At 41.0% G+C, this 25,478-nt stretch overlaps 1 protein-coding gene across 1 annotated transcript in view; it reads right to left on the reverse strand.

The window, feature by feature from the left end:
• Positions 1-25,478, reverse strand: part of znf407 (zinc finger protein 407) — a 136,760-nt gene that overhangs the window by 24,828 nt on the left and 86,454 nt on the right. The window contains exons 7-9 of the mRNA XM_029505328.1: positions 20,621-20,704; positions 18,955-19,075; positions 13,315-13,493 (exon numbers count right to left, since the gene is read on the reverse strand). Of these exons, the coding sequence (XP_029361188.1) occupies positions 13,315-13,493; positions 18,955-19,075; positions 20,621-20,704 (384 nt within the window). The remainder of the gene's footprint in view (positions 1-13,314; positions 13,494-18,954; positions 19,076-20,620; positions 20,705-25,478) is intronic.

Here is a 25,478-nt window from a genome sequence, read left to right on the forward strand (position 1 = left end):
TGCAGTGGGTAAAGTGGAGGGTTAACCTCTGTAACAGGTTATCAGCTTTTTAGCTTGTGTGGTTGTGTGTGGGTTGTCTGCCTCTGCGAGTCAAATAGCAGTTTACATCCTTATCTGTCCATAATCCTAAATGTATCTAGTGAAGACTTTGAAGGAATTTAATACAAAGTATTTAAGTGTGTTTATTGACATGTGATTTATGTGACATTTAACATACGGACAAATTAAGTCAAATTACTTGAATGTGTTCACATGCCCTTTAAAATGATTTTCAAAAACCATAAACAATACAGATGATGCATCAAATATGGATGTTTAAGGGGCAGTGCTCTTTGTAAGTGATATGTGTGGCACGTGTGACGTTGAAATGGGGTTAGGTGAATAGGTGGAATGGTAACACGATAGGGTACTCTTCATATAGAGATGAAGAAATTAAATTAATCAAACATTGGTCGTTTTTGAAGAGGAAAAAGAAGTTCTTGTATTTTTTGAGTATTTTTGTTTTTTTGTGTTTGCACCACAGTAACCATCAAATTTGGGGTTTTTCTATTGCATGCAGCAGAAACCTGAAAGTTCGAAAAGTGTGACTGTAATCCCTGGAGAAAATAACTGTGGAAGTCTCAACAGGGAAGAATTGGCTGATTGTCAGCGCAATACACAACTAAGTAAGCAAATGAATCTGCTGTTTTCAATACAAACTTTTTATTGAACTTTGAAATACAAAATTTGGCAAAAACATTTTAGGTCTATGTTAACTTGTGCTTTTGAATAGAGTGTGTGTTTATGTGTCTGGTTTGTGCGAGTCGACTTACACACACCATCTTGTACCAATCATCTCCCTTAACAACAACCTCAGTGGCACTGAAGCAATCTGCTGATGTTACAGTAATTGTCTGAGTTTGTGTTTGTGTCCTGACAAAACCCTCCTCCTTCTTTGCATGTGATAACATCTGGACCGGTCCTACTCACTGCTCCCCGGCCTGCTGTGATGAGCCTCTCCTTCGTGCTGCCTGCTAAGGAGGAGGAGGAGCGGGAAGGCAGGGAAAGGTTGAGGCAGAGGATGCTGAACAGCTGTATGGATGAAGGGGTGAGCAGCGGTGAACAGGTGTCACTCCCACTGACTGGCTGCATGTGTGCCCTCCACCCTGGCCACCCACCTCACCCATAAACCCACGCAGGGTAGCAGGGGTAGTGGCGGTTAGGAGTGCATCCATCTCTCATCCATTCCTCACCCCACGCCTACCTCCCTCCTCCTTCTCAGATGGCATCCAAGCCACAGCTCAATCTGGTTGCTGGGTTCGCAAACTGACATGCAAACGCACACACATTTGCTCATTAGCACACACAAACGCCTGTACATATTCATAAGCATGTGAACACAGGGTGTGGATGTATGCAAACTAACACACAAATACCTATTCTCTGTTGAGATCACTCTTTTTTTTAAATGCGGATCAAGCTAAGGAACCTCTGGAAAAGATAAAACTGAATTAACTTATTGTTTTTGGATAGATTTAATGTATTAGCATACTAATGAGGTAGTTTTAAACTGAGTTCAACATCGTTCTATCAGGCAAATACTGTATTTCATATTGTGAACAAGCAGCTCAGCTTAAGAGTGGAGAATAAACCATGTTATACTATGAAACAAAACTGAAAACGTCAAAGTTGACTGTCAAAAGGTGATAGTCACAAAAAGGGTTGAAACAACTTATGATTTTATCATTATGATATTATTAAGATTACTTTTTTGAGCCGCTAGTTAAAATCCAAAATAAGTTCACAAATCCAAGGTGCCAGATTCTTGTTCAGTCTACTGTGCAAACATAATTTCTTTGCCATGATATTTAAGAGTAAAAATGCTAATCGTCACCAAATTTAGAAGAATTTTCAATCACCTTTATCCATTTCCAGATGCTGTGTACATTTTGTTTAAATGTTATGTTTTACTTTGTGTATTTCAGCGGCCCGTTTTAATTGATCAGATGCTCGTTATGGATGATAGTTAGGGGTATTTATGGTACTAATTATGCTACATATGTCTTTTTACTGCTGTGGGAAATTCCTGGCGTGGGCTAAATAAGTTCATCTTATTCTATTTTTCAAAACCATCAACAATCTGCTGAATGAGTAACACTCCCACACCAAGAAGAAAGAAATACCTTTGATCAAAGTGTTCTTCTATTAGTTCAACTAAGTTGTACACAAGATACACAATACACTAACATTCTCCTCGACATAATGACCGCTCCAAAGTCCTCATTTGTTTACAATGATTATACAAATACATCACATGCAATTAGGCAGTGATATACTGATGTTTAAAATGTGACCTGTAATACCTTAAAGAGGAGTGACTGCCAATCAGTCAATCAGCTGCTGAGTATACAAATCAATTTACTGATTATATCTATCCATCCCTATGTCCGTCCAGCCGTCCATCTGTCTCCAACCATCATGGCCGTCACAGCCCTCGTCCCATTATGCTGATGGCGTTACAGGACTGTGTGGCGGGAGGGATGTGCAGGTGTGTGTGAAAAACAGCCCCCCAATCTCTCTGCCCTCATACCTCCTCCACTTCCCTCCCTCCGTTGCCGTGGTGAGGAGGGCAGTAATTACTCTGGTGTCAGCGTTGCTGGGTGCGACTCCTCCCCCGGCAAGGGGCGGCGGGCATCCATAACCCATCGTCCTGCCACGGGGTAAACGCCGGGCCATCCATCACGCACCCACTTGACAAATACCTTCCATAATAGAAGTTTATTTTTATGGGAGGCTGAATCAAGGACTTTCCCATGCATACAAAAACGTGTCAGAATTATTTATGGCTTGTGCTGAGACGCACAATATGTCATATCAAAGTCCCATCCTGCTTGCCGGAGCTGCTGGAAGCTGCCGGTGCTTGGCCTGTCGATATCTCCGCTCGCTATCAATAATGTGGAACACCGCCACGATAAGCCTCAGGATTCGGAGGTCATACTTGACACACACAAATGCACATGCATGGGGGCTGACACACTCAAGTGCTTAAGCATCACATGCATACACAGACAGGGGCACATCAGAAAGTCATACATGATGACACATAGATGTTTTCAAATGCGCTTTAAACTGCAGACTCTTGTACGCACACAAGTGGTAAGGAAATGCATGCAGCACGTTTAAGATGAGAACATTATTTCACACATGTGCCTGTAAGCCCACATGGAATGTTCTTAGCAAAGAAAACAAACATGTTTTTGTACTCACACAAAAAAAAGAGAGAAATACCAAACCCCGCATGAATCGTGTGTTTTTCCTCCAACAGTTTATTTTCTCTATCTTCAGTTCCTCCTACAAGAGTAAAACAATTACCCAAACAAAGATGTTCACATGGCTGAACTTGACCTGATGTGTGGCAAGCGGGACCGCAGATTGCCGTCCGTCAGTCAAAATCACTGCTAAGGTCAGGAGAAAACAAAACGGTTTAGAGATGAGGGAGCGTGGCTGCCACTATACCTTTGTGCAAGTGTGTAAAGTGTGCACGCATGCGTATGTATGTGTGCTGTGGAGTAATCTCCAACAATACAAAAAGAAAAAAGAAAAAAAGAAAGAAAGAAAAACACAACAACTTAAAGGAAATCCCTACACTGCAGTCTGCAAATCTGAGAGCTGTCAGTCAGCGTGAATGGCAACCCCTTTCGCCCAGAGAAACTGCAATAAATTGGGTTTCCTGATAAGGCCCCGGCACAACGTCTGACCGAAAAAAAGAAAAAGGAAGTGAAAAAATGGGCTGTATTTCCGTAGGCCACTTGAGTGCTGTCAATCAAGATGACTGACAGGCTCACGTGTCGCTAGTGGAGAGAGCAATGGAGGGAAAAAATAGATTAATGTACAGAAGAAGGAGCAGTGGGAGAGAGAGTGAGGGAGGAGAAGAGAGAGGCAGCATTAAGCCCGGCTGAGAGAAAATGAATAAATATGATAAATATGATAATTGAAATGATGAGATTTTGGTACTTCGTATGGGATTCCGCTATGTGCCCGAGAGGATTAGTCCTTCATTCACTGTCATTTTCAGTGTTTTTGTTCCCTCAGACACGCGAGAGCACACACACACACACACACACACACACACACACACACACAAGCACCCACGCATGTAGACATACAGAAAATACATACATTTAACAAACACATCTAATTCTACCAGGTGGGGTGCTGTATGTGTAAAACTCTGAGACAGCAGGAGGTGATAAACTTAAAGCCATCTGCAAACCCACCGGCAGAGTAAATAAAAAAAAAAAGACAAAAAAAGAAAATAATAATAATAAAATATATATTTAAAAAAAACAACGTCTGCAGCAGCAGGAGAACTTTGTCCTGTGAAGACAGAAGATGTATGGCTCAGGGGAGATAGTAGCAACGGTAAATGATTACCTTTTTACAAACTGGGCCTTTGTAATAAAATGCGTAGGGGGGAGTATTATCAATTCAGCCGCCTGGTGAAGATAGCATTTCTGAAGCCACGGTGAGGCTGATCACTATCTAGAGAGGAGCCTGAATCTGTATTCCTCTCTGCGAGTCCAGGAGGAAGAGGGGTCTGAGACCTGTTCCTATGTGTGTGTGTTTCACTGAGAGAGACATCCGTTAAGGCCTCTTGTGCCTGAAGGCCCAGCCATGACAGAACCAAGATCTATTTTCTTACACGCACAACCAAGAAGACATGCAAGACTGTGTGTGTGCATGCACAAAAAACCTACACATAAAATTTCTCATATGAACAAACATGCACATTTAGTCCTTGGGGCAAAGACCTATAATATTGGAGATGAACTTCTGTGTGAATGTGTGTGTGTGTGTGTGTGTGTGTGTGTCTGTGTGTTTATGCATCTTTATACAGTATGTCTTTGTGCCAGCCTAAGATTCTCTGTTAGATGTCTGATTCTGGAGACACTGACAGATGACATGCACGCACACTCAAAACACACACACAAAGAGCACAATTGTCTGATAGCAGTCAAACGGAGAGCAGAGACAACTCAGGAGAGACAACAGACAGGCAAACAGATAGAGAGACAGATAGCGTGGCAGAGCTCAGCTGTTGGCCCAGTCACATCACTCATTCTCAACACGCTCACAAACATATCACTGAAATGGTAAGAGATCATAACACACACAACACAGCAAGACAGAGACTGATGCAGTGAAAGAAGAGCAAGGGGTTTAAAAAAATGGGCATACAGAGATACCACATCATCACAGCCTGAGGCTCTAAGACACACTGTTGAATTGTAGGATATTTGTATGAAATGAGGTGACCAGCAATTTGTTCCTCATCTGCGCATGCGACCGAGTCAGTCTACAGCCACACTGTACTCAATCTACTGGAAATGAAATCAACTAATATAAACTATTATTAAATACATAATACGTTTTACTACTAACATTAACTGCAGTAAATGTTTAGGAATTGTTCTTAAACAATTAATAATAAATTACATTTAAGTTAAAGTTTCATATTTGGATTATCATATTTCATCTATTATTTTAAGACATTTATGGATGGCTGTCCTGATATCCACTTGGCAGATGCTTTAGTCCAAAGCCACTTACCACAGGCTATTTATAAAGAAAGTAAAACAGAGAGGTCCTCCAGCTGCTCGGCCAACCTGATCTTCAAATCTAAATGAAGTGCCCTGTTCAGATCTCAGCTATGCCACAGAAACACAAAAGTTTTTCTCCTCTCTCTATCCTCCTTATTATCCTTTTTTTTCACAGGTGTCAGAGGAGATTTCATGGCCTATGCATATGTGTGAATTTGCCACACCCCTTTTGAGTGCTAATTTACCCTTTTAGGTTTAATCTCCCCATGAGTGGCTTTCCTCGCCCTTTAATTAGGCTATGGGGAGTAGACACTAACACTAAACACGCACACTCAGACTTTCGAGACATGCACACAGACTATTTCTTAGTACAACACACACATATACACACACATACACACTCAAATGCTGCAGAAACACAGTTTAAGACTTGAAACATGCTTTGGGAAGACAGTCCTCATCAGACATCTATGGGCCTCTTTCACACTCTGGCTCCCCTCAACTGCACCAGTCACCAAGGCAGGACAGAGAACAAGGGAAGAAGAACAAGAAAAGAACCCCCCCTCCAAAAAAAAAAAAAAGTGAGATATTCTATACTTGAGAGAGGACAGAAAGAGGTGTTGGTGGTGAAGGTATTCATCTCTGAGCTTTTTCCATTTCAAATCTATTAGTCAAGTTAAAGCTGCATTAAGCCGCATCAGATTTTGGCAGACCCAAGTGGCGGTGGGAGATAGATGTTTGAATTTTTTAAAGAATTCATTCCCCATAAATTTTTTGACAAGATTTTGGTGACATGTGCACTCATTGAACCCAAATAATGTGGTGAAAAAAGAAAATCTTAGCGACAGATTACGCTTGGCATTCTCATATGATAATGAGATGCTTGAATTTCACTCATTGGTTTCATCAGTAAGTTTGTGATTTAGGGAGAAGGGAGGAGTGTTTTTACACACAACTCAGGCTCTGCAGCCTCAAAGTGGTCCATAAAATTATTTTTGAAAAATATGCAGATGGAAATATTTTTTGTACTGTAGTACTACCAAGTATGTGAGAGCTTTCACTGGAAAACAAAACAAACTGTTATAATCACAACACAAGTTTTATCAATCAGGCAATAGTAAAATAGCCATATGTTTGATCTCTCTGTCTTGAAATTTCACCCAGTTTAGGGTTTCCGTTTCCACCTGTATCTCTTAACAACACCACCTGTACTAGTACTGCAACTTTAGCACTGCGTTAACCCACTTTTTCTTCTCTTTTCGTTGCCTCTCTGCAAACAGAGCACAGATTTACCCCAACAAAACTGTGCACTAAAGAGGGAAATACAATAACAGCACTAGTGATAGTGGCTTGTTATGTTGGAAATAAGAGGGCACTTAATTGGGGTCTGATAGTCTAATAGGCAGCCACTCTGATTACCAACTCTGCACATTGGCTTAAATTAGCCCACTGATGAGCAGCCAGGGGATTCAATTATGCTAGGGGAGAAATAAGGGGCCCTAATAGGCCACTGTATCAGGAAACATGGGACTGGGTTGGGCTAAAGCGCTGGTAATTGGTTGTTTCGTTGGGAAAGTTGAGCCTGTTGGTAATTAGAGATGCTGAGACGTTTGGAGAGCCACCAAACAGACGACACATGGAGGCTAGAGAGGTGAAAGAGGAGCACGAGGGTCCTTGGCACAGCAAAAAGGGCAAAGGTCATGGCAGAGAGCTCACAAGTGCACTTCAGCCAATGTGGACGTAGATCAGGGAAAACATGTTGGTTCTCGAGGTGGTGTTAAATCAGTAATGATTTGGATGGGGCAACTATGGCTGAAGCTGAAAATCAGCAGTCCAGTCTTATCTTACAACCACAATTTCAGCTTTTCTTTCTTATCTTTTCACAGATGACTACTCCTTTCTTTCTGTCTTTATTTTCCACTTCTCTCAGTTCATTTCTTCCTTCTGTCAGGCAGGTTACCTGTTAGCTGTAGCTGGAAGTGTACAGTGTCTGAATGGAAGGAGAGGGAGGACTGAATTATGGATGAGGCTTTATAGTAGCCGGCGGCTTGTCTGCTCCCATATTTACTGTGCCATACAGGAAGAACAACCCTGCCCATGAGCATCCCCACCGCATGTCACTCAAAGGGGGCTGTTTGTGTGTGTAAATATGCCTATATGTATGCTTCTACCATTGCTCCGAGTGCTCATGTGGGAGCATACACTGTGTTCCTGCATACCTATAGCGTATACCTTCACTTTTATCCTTCCATTAACAAATAAGTTAAGGATTTGTAGTGAAGTGCCACATTATGCAAACATAAAAGCTATCAGTTAATACTGTTAACAATTAAGGGAGCAATGCAATGCAACAATACAAACTGGTGCTGGTATTTCCAAAGAGAAGTTATTTCAGTCATTAAGAAGCTTCAGTTGTTTCAATTGTTCCTGTGGCCGCAATGATCAGAATGCAGCACGAACAAAACCTATGCAAAGAGCACAATATTATCTTTTGTCTTGTTGTTCACACGATGCAACCGCCAAAAGGTCTGTGCCATTGCAACGCATTGGAGATGGAGATATAAATATATATAGATCCTAATGTAAGGCATTAAACTGCCTTACATTTTTTGACACCCACAGTAGTTGTCAACAGGCTGAGACAGAGGGAGTAAACTTCCAGTCATCATTTACCATGTGAAAAAAAATCTGTCTGTAAAGGCATAAAGGTGGCTCAAACACAACACAGCACTTGATATCTGGGGCAAGCAGAAACCTACTGCTTTTCTGTGTCTCTGCTGATTGGATGGGACTTAGCATTTAAGGCACTGAATAGCCACTACAACGGTTGATGGGAGGCTCTCAAATTGGAGCCAGGAGGAAAGCAAAAAGACAGAAGAAAAGGATGAAACAAAAGCTTGTTTGTTGTGGCTGATGTGTGATAAATGCAGCCAGTTGGGGGAATTTTCATGCTCATTGGAGCAGGTCATTATGCAGGAATTGCTGCTTGCTCGCCCCAGACCAGCCCTGTATTGGTTTACAGAGACGCATGGAACCGATGCCGTGCATTTTCCCCTAAACCGCTTCGCTACCCCCCCAAATACACTCTCTCTCTCACACACACACACACACACACACACACACACACCTTGTTGCATGTCTCATGGGGTATGCTGACATTGAGCAGCTGCTTCTCAAATGCAATATTGAAAGCAAGACTGCATGTGGAGATTGCAGATGTAAAGATCCGGGTATTGAACATACAGCAAATCCAACAAAAGGACAAGTCAGTGTGGGCTGAAGAAGAAAGAATTCAAAACAGTTCACTTCATCCCTCCAAGTGAGCCCTTCAGGACCAGGTGAAGCTGAAAGATACTCCTCCATGAGGGATTTCTCCAATTAACACCCCCACAGTGACTTGAGCTAACTTTCAAGTTCATACATGCATATTTGCTGAGGTTGTTTTGTGAAATTGATGAATTTGGCACAATAACAACATAAAGTACAAAGACAAACAAAAACTGACGGCCTGACTACAAAAGGGCATTTAAGTCTCAGGCCAATTTACCAGCTTTTAATCAAAATTCACACATGGGAGCAGAAAAGGTTCGTTTAATTGTAACTTGTCGTCATAGCAAAATCTTGTCCGTGGTGTTAAAAGTACTTCATACTTTTAAGGTCTTCCATTAGGCATTTGATGATTTTTTCGAAGACACGACTCAATGATTACATTTACACAACACAATGAGCCACGCTGGTCGTCTGAATTTACATTGTTCTGAACAGACTGACTTTTTTCATTGCTGCCCATCATGGAACGCAACAGAAGGAGGGTGACACAAAGACGCAGGTTCATCACTAACACTGACGACTTGATGTCCTATAGGTGTTTTTCAAAGAACTGTGATGCATTTTTTTCACATATTCTTCCGCATAAAAACATGTCACATATAACACATTGTTATTAGAAACAGATGTTGATTTTAACGCGTGTGTCTGTGGCTTCTTTCACAACGTTGACACAGTGTCATATGAGCTGGGATAGCAGGACACATTTGCATGACGTACACACCTGTCCTCCACAATACAACACGTTGCTGTAACACAATACGCAAGTAAAACTCGGGAGAGTAATGTTTCATTAAATGATGAACAGAAGGTGAAAGAGAGGGAGGGAAGCCGCAGAAGCACATAGATGCATAACTTAAGTAAAAGCCATTGAAATCCATATTTGTTTACAGATTTGTTTAATAAGGAAAAATATATGCAAACAAATGAATTTGCCTGTGGTAGTAACTGTGTATTAAGATCATCACTTACAAGGCCAGGTCTCCTCTAGCCCTCCTTAGTAGCCATCCATCATGCATTATTAAGGAAAATAGAATCTGCATAAAGCAGCAACAATGCCTTGAAGAAGTTTATTTATTTATTTGTTTTATCTTTTTAGGCACTAAGCAGCACATCCAAATACTCAGTCGCTGTTAGCTAATTACAAAGCATTTGATCTCTATGCCCTGAGGATGTGCAATTATAACCTTGGTTGAAAATTAGGGAAATAATTCACAATTAAAAATAGTGGAATGAAGATGCTCTGACAAAGCTATTGGCAACATCTCACCTGCTTTTGTGTATGTGTGTGTGTGTGTTTTGCTCCTGAAGAGTAAAGGAGGCTGATTTAACAAAGCCACTGCCCTGCAACTACATCTGACCTCGCTGGAGGGAGACGGCGAAGAAAGAAGGAATTGTACCATTTTCCAATGCTGCACCAGTCACAGTGTACTTGCAGCATTTTCAGTAAACGGAAAGTTCTAGTAGATGGGTAATTTAGCAAAGTCAGGGCACCTGTAGCTCTAGTTCTCCTGCAGTGCTATCTATGCCAAGATCACACAGATGCCACCACTTCTTTCTGGCATATCTCCCTGTATATCGCATATGGAAGACAATTGTCATTATCATTTCATTAAAATGTGCCCTATCAGCAACATTTTTACCTCACATATCTAACCTTCTTTCTCTTTTCCTTCTTTTTCCTCCTCAAATTCTAATCACCATTCCCCTCCATCACTTGCACAGTCTAATTCCCTCTCTTCCTTCGTTTGCAAAGGACCTCTGCTTTCATCCTTGAGAAGGGCTTTAATTCGAAGTGCGACGCTGAATAAAGAAGGGAAGATGAAGAGGGGGGGGGGGGGGGAGAGTGATATGGAAAGACAGAGCAGTAGCAGAGACGTTCGGGTGTCAATCAATTCACCATGAGGGGCTGCAAGGGCCTATGACTAGGGTGCGTTTGATCTGTGTCTTTCAAAGGGGGAACAGCGGGAAGGGCCATCACAGACGATTTGCCTCTTGCTGCTGGCCCTGGTGCCACTCTGACAGAGAGCAATCACAAGCAGGTTAATTCAACATCTACCTTCTTAATCTTTTTTTCCCCTGTCTCTTTCTTTTGGTCTCGTTCTGTCTACTTAGATGAAACACTGCTCTTTCTGCTACCACCTCCTTTCCTCCTCCTTTGAAAGAGGAAGAAATCACAAGTGTACTTTCAATGCCTTTTCAAACCAACTACATTTTGACTGCCAGTTTTAAACTGATTAATAGTTTCTGATTATCTGCATCTCTGCGATGTTTATTTACGCGTTACTGTTGGACAAACTGTAAAGCGTCAAAGTAAAGGGAAGTGGTATCAGTAATTTCTCTCTGGAAACTGATGCAGGGAGGTTTTTTTTTTCATGGAGCGAGAGAAACACAATAAGCTGAATTTTTGAACCATTTCTTTAGTTGTGATTCTGTGGATTCATAGCTGTCAAGAGACTGTCAGGATGAAATATTGAAAACATGCTGCTTAAGTTGACTGAAAGAGAAATTTCTGTTTCCTTAAGATGACTGCAAAACTACACACACTCCAGAAGAGATGTGACCTTAACTCGCATAACTAAAAACTAAGCCCTACAATGCTGCCCATACTTCGATATAACACATATGGAGAAATCTTCTGCACTGCTCTGGGGCCTAATAGACTAGACTTAGGGTGAAACAAAGGAACAGAGAAAAATTAATCTGCCTTGAATCACCAAAGGTCAACCATACATAAGGACAAACAAAGGTGAGCGAAATTCTGTGGTGAAAGGGTGAGAAGAGGCATAAAGGTATGCTTTGGTTAAAGGTGAGAGCATACAAAGACTATGAAAGAGGAAGATTTTTTGAAGAACAGCTGAGGGTAGAAAGGTTGTATAGAGAGGTTAGGAGGTTAAAGTAAAGGGAAACAAAAATAGAAGTAGGTCCTTCAATTTGAAGAGTATAAATGATAAGAATAAGCCTATTTCAGAAAATGAAAAACAAATAACACAAACTTTTCAGAGTCAGCACAAAGGCACAACTGAGATTCTTTGAGTTTCAATGAGAAATAAGCCACAACAGCACCAGAACGTAGCCTTATTCCAGTAATGTCCCTGCCAGGCCTCTTTCCCATGGCGCTACCCTCCAAGACTACTGCTTTTATGTAAGGTCAGAGGGATAACAGGATAAAGGCTGTCCTCTCTGCTCCTCTGAAGGACAAGCACTCTGCCGATTGGATTTGGTGGTCTTCAAGGACAAAGGAAGAACACTGGGATACAAAGAAAGCAATAGAAGAAGAACAAGATTTCATCTGTCTCTGTGACCTGAATGATTGGCAGGGACGGCTATACCAGAAATCTTTGAAGGCTGCCTCTTTGTGGCTGGGGGCCCTCCATCAGTGGAAATCAAGTCAAGACTTGATTCTGACTGTAAGTGTTTGTACAATAAAATGAAGATTAGAGAGGCAAGTTAGTAAACTGGTGGTAATATGGATGGTTCAACTGTTGAAAAATAGTGGATGGATAGTGAGATATTGTTAGCTACTATTAAGGGGTATTATTACTTAGAGTTGCACTCCAGTGATTTAATATTTAACTTCCATGAAGTGTGCGGCCTCACAATGGACTTTAAAAAACAGAATGGACATTCTTTTTTGTGCAGAGGAAGACAGATATCCTGACGTACAGTTCTTTTCATAAGTAAAGCTGCAGAAATGCTGGACACATCCCAAAATACCGCTGAATAATCTTGCTTTCAAAAGGTCTTTTCAATTCTGCAGGTTTTCTGACAAAAAGGTAACCCCAGTTGAGATGCACAATTATAATAATAATAATGATAATTCAATTTTCATTTTAATAGTAAATTATCAGACTAGAAAGCCATCTTCAGAGACACATTATACTATTTAACCGTATGAGTTGTACTCAGGACCAATTAAATGATCACAATGAGAAAGACTGTGTGCGCCTTTAACTCAGTTGATCCAGTGAAGTGAGTGTCATAAAAATGGCCAGCTCCCAGATGTGAAAGCGTACAACAGTAAAAGTTGGGCAACACTTTCTGGAAAAAAGTACAGACCTCCAAATAAAACCTCCCAAAACTTTAAGCACTGAAGTGTTCAGGATGACCACAAGGCTCTGTTGTTTCAAAATGTAGGCATGTAGGCTCTATATTGAAGCCTTACCTCTGACTGTGAATTTTCATTTGGGATAGGGGTTTCATTGAATCACATAGAGTTTGAGAGAAACAGCAGGCACTGAGGTGAGGTACATGCAAACGTAACATCAGACAAGCCACTGTGGTCCATTAGCAGACTTCTCCAAATGCCCAGAAGAGTCCTTTATAATATGGAGTTAGGACTTATTTGTTTAACACTGGGTCACACTGGTTTTGGTGTCTTACACAGCACAACAAAAACACATAGTACCTGCATGAAGGTAGGCGAGGTCTGGGTTCTCAATGTCAGGGTGATTTTCCTTCAGGTGGTTTCTGAAATCCATGGGAGAGTTGGTGGCGTAGTTACATTTGGGACAGTTGTACATCTTCACCCCCTCATGTTTTCCCGTGTGGAGAATGTGCTTCCGGATATTCTCAGCACAGTTAGATCTAAGGGAGATAAAGAAAAATAGAAGGCGTCATTCGTTTCTGGAATAAATAAAAAAATAAAAAATAAAAAAAAAGCCAAAGATTAAAAAATGAGAGTCATGAGGAAGAAAACACAAGATAAATGCTTGGCAATGTTCCCGAGAAAAGTTTTGCTGCACTAACAGTCAATTTTGTGGCAATGCTGACACACACACACACACACACACACACACGCATGCATGCACACACACCCACATACACAAAAACTCAAAATGGGCTTTGGAGCTTAGAGAGCAGCCGTATTTGGACAGACTTTCAAAGCATTCATTGTCTAAATACGTGTCTGTAAAACAGGCCAACAACAAGCAGGCGAACATAAACCGCTTTTACACAAACAATATTTACATCTTGCAAATTCTTTGATATTCTGTCATGCTCTCACATATGTCTTAGATATTCTCTTCCCGCACAGTTGTTAGGTATAGTGTGTAATGGTGCTGGGAGCAGTGGGTGACGACTGCTGTGAGCCTGCAAGTGGATCTAGCTTGCTGAATGCATTAGAGATATGTCTTTTGACATCCGTTATGCAGTACGTATCTTCAGCACTTGTATGAAAGGTATATGAATAGTGCTGTATTTTGTGTGTGTGTGTGTGTGTCTGTAGGGCTTTGGGCTGGTCAGATAGGGCAGGCCAAGCATTGAGCTACTGCAGGGTGTAGGATGTAATGATGTCAGCTCAGAGAGTCACACACAACCCTCTGCTGATTAATGATGCTGTCTGACCTGCTCACAGGCTCTATCTAAACCTGCCCACAGACACACACAAATGCACACATGCACAAGTCTTAGTGGCGCCCTGGACAAGAAACAAACAAACATGCACATACATACATGAGTGTTCCTTAGTTTGTTGAAAATAAATAAAAAAATAAATAAAAAATTCCCAAAACAGATGTGCAATTACCTAGACAAATCCATAACCACACATGTATGCATATAAGCACAGACACATTGCATCACGTGAGCAAGCATGTGCAGCTTAGAACACAGTTTTGCGCACACACACACACAAACACACCATCATGTGTTGATGGATGGGGCACTCGCGCTCAGTTTGGACCTGACATTCTCGGACAGTATAATACGCAATTACTCTGCCTTATCACCTTGGCCGGGACAATAAAGCCTCACAGTGCCATAGCTCACACCAGCCAAGGAGAGAATTTGTTTTCACTTTTGCAGAGACACCTCTCTCCATCATGGGGCCACAGTACTACCTGGCTCTGCTGGGGCCTAAACAGAGTGGGCCCTCACAAGTTTTCTGTTCCTGTTGTATGAAATACATTAGCACCATCCAAGGTGAACAATGAGGGCTCTTCACAATGCTGAAGAGTGCAGCTATGAGTTCAACAAAAGGGAATAAATAACCCTTCATAAAACCAGTATTCCCCAGTGCTTACAAATAAAGAAATACTACACTGTCACTACCTGATATAATTCAGCCTCATTAGTTAAGTTGTTCCTGACTCAGAGGAAGTCTGGAGATGTTTCTGAAATTCTGGTTTGTCGGAGAATAAGTAGGGCGGACATCACCATGGACAGGTCGCCAGTCTATCGCAGGGCCAACACACAAAGACAAACGACTCACACTCACACTCAGACTTACGGGCAATTTCACCAGTCACCATTTAACCCAAACATGATGTCTGTGGATGGTGGGAGGAACCTGGAGTAGCTGAAGGAAACCCACGCAGGCACAGGAAGAACATGAAAACTCTTCCCGTAAAGGCCCCAGGCCCGGGAACTAAACCTGCAACCATCTTGTTGTGGGGCAAGAGCACTAACCACTAATCCACCTTTATAATCAAAGAAATTAAGCAGAGGAAGAATTGGGAAATTTGTGCGAGCAGGCGACAAAGGAAGAATAATTACAAACCTTAGAGAAAAAATAAAGGCCCGTTTTCAAAACCGCATTAAGATTTTGTAAGTTGATATATACAGAATTTAACGAGTCCAAAGAGGCAATGAGTGCAACTGATTGAAAACACATGAATATGTAAATAACCTTTAATATTAACACATACTGTCAATTACTTATCCAGCAACTTGACACACACTGTTGTGATTACTTTGCTATCAACAGTTACTAACAAAACAATAACAGGTTCACAGACAAATCACGGATACATCTGTTGACTATTCTTCCACCACAGCTGTTGACAGACTTGAAAATTTAAATTGTCACAAGCTCATGAATTCACGCACATTAATGCTACTAAAAATGCGTTTAAAACTAAGAGTGAAACTGAATTCTTATTGGAAAGCAAGAGAATAAAAAGATAAATTTTGAAGCGGAGTTAAAAGCTTCTAAAGAGAGCGCGGGTGGATTCCTAGGGGGGCCATGCTATCTCTCAGATATGGTAATGGCATAATTGTTATATTAAAACAACACAACATGCGTTTAGGAGTCAGCAGGTGTCACAGTTACTGAAAGCCCACACCAGTCCTCCTACTATACACTGTATTAATTAGTCCAACACTGTTTCAACTTCCTCCCCCATCTATGCACTCACCATGGGAATCAGCCATACAGATGCTCAGTGGATGCATCACCCCTTCCCTGCCTCTTTCTACACCGCCCCAGCCCCCCTTTATTTTAGCCATTTCCATATTCCTCCTCCCAAAGAGTGCATGTTAATAGGTAGGGTGTAATTGAGAGGGGCTTCGTTAGGGGAGATTTAAATGTGTTTCTTTGTGTGTGTTAAGTTGCGAAGGGGGGGCATTTGGATCATTGGTGCAATTTCGATCTTTTCCTGCCAAGGAGGCCGAGTAATCATCATTAATGCGTCCCCCTCTTCCCTCATCTCAGCCTTCACTTTACAAGGCCGCATACCTCCCTGGCACTGACAGTAAGAATGTCATCCTCAAAGCCACAGCCGCCTCGAACTGAAACAGCATTTAAACAGGTAGATTGAAACATGAATGCCGCAGCATTCAATAAACAATAATAACCCCAGGAGGATGGTAACGTGGCAGGAGCCAGAGGTTACATATCAATTAGAGTGTTCAAGATGCCGCTGTGACTTTAATGAGAAAAAAAAAAAATTGCTCATTGACTCCTTAAACAGTGAAGTAAAGAAGTTTTACAGCTTGCATAAATAGCTAAAGAATAGTGAAATAGACACCATTAATTGACAGCCCAGGATTCTGCAAGCAATATCATTAAAATATTTTTAACACCATCTCCAACCTATAATTATCCTCCTCTATTATCTGTCTAGGTCTGAGTAGGAGATGAGTGGCATTTGATAGATCATTCACTCCTTGCTCATTTACATGCATTTGAGGAACAACCTTGATGGAGATAACGCTGTATCAAGTGGGTTTCCTGGATGTCATCCATAACATTTAATATGGATATTTTAATAGTAGATGTGTCTCCTTAATACACACATAAACATTTCCTATAACAAAGATCTGTCAGTCACATAACCAATTCAATGGTCTCAAACCTACATATGTCTTATTAGCGGCGTCATATTTATTTCACAAGACTTGCCAACATTGAAAGGTCAAATGTGTTTAACTCATCCAGGCTCTCAGTCGTCAGGATTTTAAACATGCATTCACTGTGTAAAAACATGGGGTGAAGACAGGGGCCTGTCTGAGGCCTCCACATTCAACCGCTCATATTAGCAAGCCAGTGGGGTGTTTCCTCAACCTCTCTCTACCTCCTCCACCCACCTTGCTCCCCTTCCCTCTCCTTTGGACCGCTATGAACCCCTGGGGCCACCAAAATGTTAATTGGGCTTCTAATTTACTGTTTCATTTGCCACTATCTGTAATGATCATTAAGTATCAACACAGGAACAATGAGGCCAGGAACATTTGGCTCATTACATGTACAGTATCTTCCTGATACTGGAGTTAGTCCAATGGAGTAGTTTGATATGGGACCAGAAAGTGCCCTATAGGCAAAGAAAAAAAATGAATTCATATAATTAACTACATTTCATTTGCAATACTCTATTCAATACTTAAAGACTGAGCTAAACATTCAAAATGGTGCATTTTTATTTTCCCATCCTTACCCTATGGTCCTGTCTCTTAAACCTTATGACTCATAGCAAAAATAGCATTCAGGGTAAGCAAATAAATTAGAGGTATGCAAATAGCTGAAGACAATCAGCAGTTGGAAGCATGCTAGTTCTTTTCTGAGGTTAGTTAAGTACTTAGTTGCCACATCTTAATCTTAACGTTTTCAAATGATCAGAAAATAATGAGAATGGTATTCATTTACAACATTGGACGAGATTTAAATTTGACCTTCTGATAAACTCTAGATGAGGAAGATGGTCAAAGTAATTAAAGCTGGGGACCACGGATGTTTGTGCACAGTGTCATGGAAATCCAAGTTGGGTTGACTGACAAGCCAAGCATCCCAACGACTAATCGTTTAGCTACTAAAAGGAATGACCATCATATGTTAGTGGACAAAGTGTGTTTAGCTGTTTTGTTGAACTCAAATAGCACACAGTAAAAAATAAGTTTCTGGCTTCAATGACATTTATAATTACTAAGAGTGAAACATCTTAAAGGCATTTTAAATCAGACATTATTAGTGAACAACCCAGACAGTGGCCAATCCTTAATGGAGACAAGAGATACTTTACTTTAGGTACAAGGTGAGATAATCCTTTGATTGCAAAATAATAGCTTGACTGCAATTATTGCATTTCATTTTTTTTTTTTTAAACTGCACTCCATACAAGAGAGAGATAAAATGAGCAGAGCGCTTCACTGCAGCGGAGCAGGTGTAACAAGCTGCTCAAATGACTTTGTCACAGAGAGGAAAAAAAAAAGAATGAAGAGTACATCTAAAACGAATGATGAGTTCAAGATCATTCCCTTTCACACTCTTCTGCCACAACCTGACGAGGAAGAACAGGATAAGAGGAAGAGAGAAAGATAGAGAGACAAGGGGAGGAAAGAAAGAGAGAGAGATGGAGATGTGCAACGCCAGCCAAAACTTTTTCAATTTCACCGACAATTTCCTGTGTAATTACTGATGTGGTATGATGGTGTTTTAATGACAGGGACCTGCCAGTGACAGTGATATTGTGTGTGTGAATGTGTGTATGGGTGTGTACGTGTGTGTTGAGGGATCTGGCTGGGTCTGTTGATGATGGCAGAGTGATGAGATGGAGCCGTGCTGTGGAGATTAGACCTGTCTGCCCCTCCACCTCTCCCAACCACCCTTCTCGTTTCACATACACACACACACACACACACGAATGTCAACCCCACCTCTCAAGACCACCCCACAATGCCACCTGCTACCCCACCATCAGACACCCACACACACACATGCACACACTCATACATACCCCCCACAACCCCCTACCTATCAACCCCCTGCTCATCAGTGCCACGGTGGTGGCTATCAGCGCCACCGACTGTGGGTGGATCAATGAGCCAGTACCTGTAGTCGCACCAGGGGCAGCGGTATGGTTTCTCCCCAGTGTGAACACGTTTGTGCCGCGATAGGTGGGACTGCGTGGTGGAGGCGAAGTTGCAGAGCCTGCATTTGAAAGGCCTTTCTCCTGTGGGGTGGAGGGAATGGAAAAATTGTTGACAGAGAATGGTGATGACACTGAGATGTTTGACACATAAGCATACAAACTTGTCATTGTATGTCCTGACCCAGACAGATAACTGGTTTGGATAATGGATGGAGTAGTTTGTGTCCACTGAAAAATAGAGCCAAAAACCAACAAACTCAACAAAAATCACTATAATCAGGTAACAAAGTGCTAAAAGTGTATAAATAGATATAGAGCTATCACCCTAGCTCCACGTTTAAAAAATTATGCACCACTTTGTGCTTTCTAATAGCTTTATATTTTTATTTTTAACTCAGACGGTGTAGATGAGGAAGTATTCTACTCAACAGCTCAGGGATGTCAATGGATCAGATTTGAATATAAAGCTAAATCAGTGGAATTGACATATGCCCACCCAGGACAGTCGGATAGAAATTGGAAGTTTCAGGGCGGGGAATGGCAAAGGAACTGAGCAGCAAACAAAATGAATTATGAAAACCCAGATGAATATTTATAACAGGATTCTTGATCCTTGGGCACCTGCCAGACAACGGTTAAGAACAGTATTTGTTTCACTATCCCAATTTTTAAAAAAGCACTCGTTATTGACAGCCTATCTGAAAAATGCAATTTCCCTAAGCAACAGAATGACATGGTGAAATGATAAATGAAATTAAAAACCTCAGATTCAGTCAGCCATACTGGTACACATGCCTATCACTGACAGCAGCATGTCACACTGAAGTGCCTGTGTGTGTGTATGTGTGTGCGTAAAAAAAATCTTAAAACTATGATAAAAAAAAATATTGTGGCTGTGCAGTGTCAATCACCATTCAGAATTATGAAAGTCCACACATACAACAGATTGTGACATTATTCAACAAACCTATGAAGTCATCCAGGTCTTATGAAAGACAGCGAACTTGCTTGAGATTCTTGGAGACATTTCAGGTTTTCACTTCTTGTCAGGTTAACAATTTGTGATATGCTAGCCTTCCAGCCATCATGTGGAGTCATTTGACTGGTGCTGTGAAAGATCGGGCTGATATGAGGATGGCATTACACCTCCTCGGTTTGGTGGTTGCTCCAGTTTGAAGTGGATGCTTTTTTGTTTTTTTTACTCAATGACTCAAATATGTAAACTTCTGTCCTAACATGAGTGTCCCTTGTCCCTACAATGTAGATGGACTGCTGAGCCTTGACCTGAGGAAGCTGTGCACTTGTGAAGTGGTTGTTGTACATTGCTCTGTTTATGTCTGGGTGCCTTGTCCTTAGGGTGGTCCTGTTGAAGTGCACAGAGATTCTGTGCTTGTTAAAAGTCCTCCTGTAAGATATTCTAGCAGTGTTGCCAATAACAATAGTGTTCTGTTTATGGTTGGTGACTTCTCCATCTATTTTGTATTTTTTGTTATTTTGTCCCCACTAGCTAGGTAGAACCGAAGAAGCTTTTAGGGTGAAGTGAGAAGTCTTCAAGAACTTCAAGCAAGGCCAGTTCTAAAAGATTACTTTACAATGTTAGCACAGGATGCGTGTGTTGTTGCTCACCAGTGTGTTGGCGTCTATGTTTGGTGAGGGCATGTCTTGTGCCTCCCGCAAAACCACACAGGTCACATAGGTAAGACTTTTCTCCTGCAGAGACAGATTTAGAGTGAGGGAACAGGAAGGAGGGAGCATTAGTGTTGTCTAGGCTGGAGAACATTAAAAAAAGCCAGAATAAGGGAGAAGCAGTAATAACCTGAGCAAAAGACAAATCACAGAAATGTACTCGCTCAAATCCAAATCTCTTTCGACAGACCAAAACAGAAAGGTCATTACTACAGTACTTGGATTGTATTTTTTTTTAGGAAACACAATAAATCAGACAGAGATTTTGTGCAAATTTCAGGTTAACAAAAATCACTATGCAAAAGCTAAAGTGAAACGTAAGAACAACAACAACAACAACAAAAAAAAAAAAAAGTCAACTTTTTTTTTTAACCTCAGTTCCGATATGATTGTTTGACTATTTCTGGTTCTGCTGATCAAGCTCCTGGTTGAAACCCATAACGTTTACATTAAATTATTAATATGACATGAATAAAAAGGTGAGCCTTGATTTCTCCGGATGATGAGACATGATGCACCAGAGAGAAGATGTCCCACTCTGCTTGCTTTCTTGGAATTACAAACATGCTGAGGAGTGTGCACGGTTGCACTGTTGAGTGTAAGTCTTCCCTCACAAATCAAAAGTGCAAACTCAAAAGCCAGAAAACAGGAAGGTTTCATTTTGCTATGTCTCTGAATAAGTTTGATATTAATTACCAAATGCTAAAATGACCTGCCATCAGCAATTTTTTCTCATTTTAACAGGTGAGAAGTAACGGGCATCACTGGCTAAAAGTGAGAAGCCTCTTGTCTGAATTATTTGTACATTTAGGTTTGCTGAAAAAGAGACCGGAGAGTTAATGGATTCATTATCAACAGAGTTTAGCCAACCTCAGAGCCACTCACATGGGTGCACACATATCATTTTTTTGTTTTAGTCCACAGTCTAATTTTCATTTGGATATGCAGCAGAACACTTGGCTGGGGTAAAGGAGTGCAGCGCTCCAACACCATCAGGGTGAAGTGCACATGCACATTATGGGATGGTTGTGATTTGTTTAATGTTAGCTAATACAATCCAATATTTGAATGAATCAGCCCCATTTTGTGTTTTCTCAAAATAACTTTGCTGAATTATTGTCTTATTTACAACACATCTGAACATCTGACCCCTTTCAATACTTTAGTGATAATGCTCCTTTCCCAAACCCCAACTTTAACTTTGGTGAGTGTAATATCATTAAGAAACAGGAGTCAAAGCTTGGCAGAATATCAATTGAAAAACCCTCTCAGAGAGTTTGAATGCTAAACGAAATCAAAACGACCATGGAAAAGCTGAGTATTTCTGTTTGAACAGTTTAAGGACACAAACCGTTAATATCTAAGTGTGTTGATTCCAATTCGACTTAATAAACTAAATAAAAATGCAGCATATTTATGTTTTTAATATGTATTTGATGTTCTGGTGTTCTGAATAAACCAACACATGGATAAACAAGCTTACTTTGACACCAGAGAGCGTGTGATGTCATTGTAGTAAGAAAAACTGCTACTACTGCCGGTTTCATTGACAAGAGTATGTGAGGCTACACAATTCCTGACATTTCCTTGTTTCTGTTTTCTTTCTGGTTCCTTCCACTACATATAGCTCAATGTAATTAATCCATCTCTGATACTTTTTCATTTTAAAGGTCTATCAGCGTTAATCAAACACAAATACAATTTAGCTGTAAAACTGCAACTTCAAATATGTGCGGTAAAAATAAAAGGTTTTTGGAGAAGATGTAGAAGTGTCTGATGGGGGGTGGAGATGAGAAATACTTTAACTAAGAAACTACTACGACTGATCTGGCACCCAGCAAAATGTAGGAGCTCGACATAAAGACAAAGAAAAAATGAATATTGAGTTACTGGATTAGGAAAAATGTGTAAAGGAGGAGAAAGGCAGAAAGCGAGAAAAGAAAAGACAGACTGAACAGATGAGCAGCGGGTCTAGTTGGCTAACAGATGAGCCAAGCAGAAGTCACAGATCACTAGTGTATATCCATCAGAGCTCTCACAGCTAACTAATTCCTCCAATCAGATGGATCCGTGTAAATATGTCAAATGGGGGACGGGAAATTGCCAGTGTGGTTTATTGACTGTGATAAAATCTGAAAAGCACCGCTGAACATAATTACATACTTGTCAGAGCCATAAAAATTAGCTTTATTATCAATGGGATGGTTTTGTACAACTTCATTTAGGGGCGATGCCTTCCAGATGGGGAGTGTGGAGAGCTTTTTTACACTCCTCCTCTCTTGCCTGCATCTGGTTGTGTCATTAACAGCATGATGGTGTCGGTGTGTGTGTCTCTCTCTCTCTCTCTCTCTCCTTGCTTTCTTTCCACCATTGCACACAAGCAGTTACACACTCCTGCAAACACACATGCACGTCAACATTTTGTGATAAGACTCACTCAGGGAAACACATGCATGCACACATGGGCACATTTATCAAACAGACCCAGATGTGCATGCAAATCTGCACACACACATACCAAGATGCAGCTATCGCCACACAGAGACACACAAATCAAACTGGATGTGGGGAGCTAAATGTGTGTGTTAGGTAGGAGCATGTGTATGGGAAGTATGTGCGTGTCACATATGCCTGACATGCAGACCCAAGCTGCATGTATGATCTCCATCACCAAAACATTCATCTAAATGCTGATATTAAACTGCAGCCATCACCACACACTGTTAACACATTTGGGTGACTCTTCCAGCTGGGCTTCAGCGGTGCTCTGCTCCTCTTCTGCACAGATAGCAGCTTTCACTGAGTCCGCAGAGACACGGCAGCCTCAAGTTTCCTCTGTTACACCCATTTAAAGCCACTCAACTGTGAGAAGAGTTTTAATGCAGTGCCACTTAAAAGACAGAAAACAGCCTTAAAAAGGTGCAACAGTAAGCTGATACAGGTTCCCTCTCCAATCCCAGTGTGGATGGCCTTAAAAGGAGCAATGCTTTAATATTAATAAATGTCCGTTTTACCACTTAATGTAGCCATATCAAACCAACCCTTTGCATTTGCTGTTTGAAATACATGATATATGAAGTTAATGAAAAATAAGTGTTAAAGAATATGTTTAACTGATGGCCAAGTACTTTACATTTATGTTTTGTACAAATTTCATGGGAAAAACCAGGATTCTAAACTTCACAGTGACAAACAAGTGAATTCAGAGCAGAGGTACTAATAGTGGAAAGAAGAAAAAAAAAGGCCACTACAAACATTTTGAATTCCCTGGACCTTGGTTTCAAAACATAAGTATTTCTCAATAACATTAAATATTTTTGACTCAATAAGCAGCAATCAATTCAGTTTAACAGCCTCAGCTCGACACTTACAGCTGTCATCACCATGCAAAAATAAATCATGCAAAGTATCCAAAACAAGCAGGCAGATTATTTTGTGCTCATGTAGAAGCCCATCGCTCATAGAACGAAAACCAGCTGGATGTAAAAACGGGAGAAAACATTTTTATTTCTCTTTCTGTAAACTGTAGATGAGTTACTAAGCATCTGGTCAGACCTTTTCTCCTTATCAGAAAAAACAGCACTGGTCCATCCTCCTCTCCCCTCCTACTTTCCCTCCCTCTCTCATTACGCCCAACGCTACAAGACCCCACCACAGAAAAATCCATAGCTATCGATCCCTATGTCCAACCGCGGTCGCCACAATTATTCTTGAGGAGGAAACGCAGGCGATAAATTACATATGTGCTTTTCATCTGCTGTTCTGTGGCAGTGAGCCCGCTGAGGATTTGGGTGGGGAAGGTGAGGTGGGGTAGTATGAGAGTGACATGCTGCTGTCAACATCAGAGGTTCTGTTTGGCCGAAGGAGCATGTTCCCACCTCACTGAAGCCCACAACACCATTTTAAATTAACCGTAGTCACATCTGAGTCACTTCAACCACTAACTTTTATAGATATGTGAGTATCTACACTAAGCATAGATTGTATTCTAAATTAATAAACCTAATCCTTAAAATTTTACTCTAACCTGGACACAATCCAGCCGCTAACCTCTGAACACAAAAACCAGATTTCATCTGTTTGAAATACGGCTAGGTGCACAATGTTGCAGCAAAGTGAAATCAAGTCATCTGTCATAATTTAAAGCTTAAAAGCATTCACAACCACATACACAGTACACGAAGTCAAGCACGAGACACAAAAATGCCCTGAAAATGAAATTACTTTATACTGTGTCTGCACTGAGACCTCATAAACTTTTTGGCAATTTGAATATTGGCTCAATGCTCCTTTTCTTTTGCTCTCATGATACACCTATATATATATATATATATATATATATATATATATATATATAAGTACATGTGTGTGTGTTTTAAATAACCCCGGAGGAGTCTGCATGCAGCTATAATTGCCTCCCTCATTAGTTATGTTTTAGCAGGAACGGATGGGAGGGCAATTAATTTTACCGCTTAATTTTTGACACAGAATCCGCTGCTGTATTGATGTGCTCGCCATTTTGGGTCTCATTTTTCAGGGAAATTAATTGACAAAGTGCGAAGATTTATCAGCATATCGCCAGATTAAGCGACAAACTGAAGCAATGAGGAAATCAATTGTGGCCCTGTTGCTGTGTTCAAGCCCCCCTTCCCACAACGCCCAGGAGCCTGGGAAAGCTGGGTGGGTCAGATGCAGTGCACCTATTTATTTATTTGAGTCGCTCATTCATCAGCCGTTACAAATGACCCTGGCGGCTGACGACCACTGAATCCCGCACCCCCCCACCTCCACCAGACAC

The sequence above is a fragment of the Echeneis naucrates genome, chromosome 6 (assembly GCF_900963305.1).
Source record: "Echeneis naucrates chromosome 6, fEcheNa1.1, whole genome shotgun sequence".
Taxonomy (NCBI): Eukaryota; Metazoa; Chordata; class Actinopteri; order Carangiformes; family Echeneidae; genus Echeneis; species Echeneis naucrates.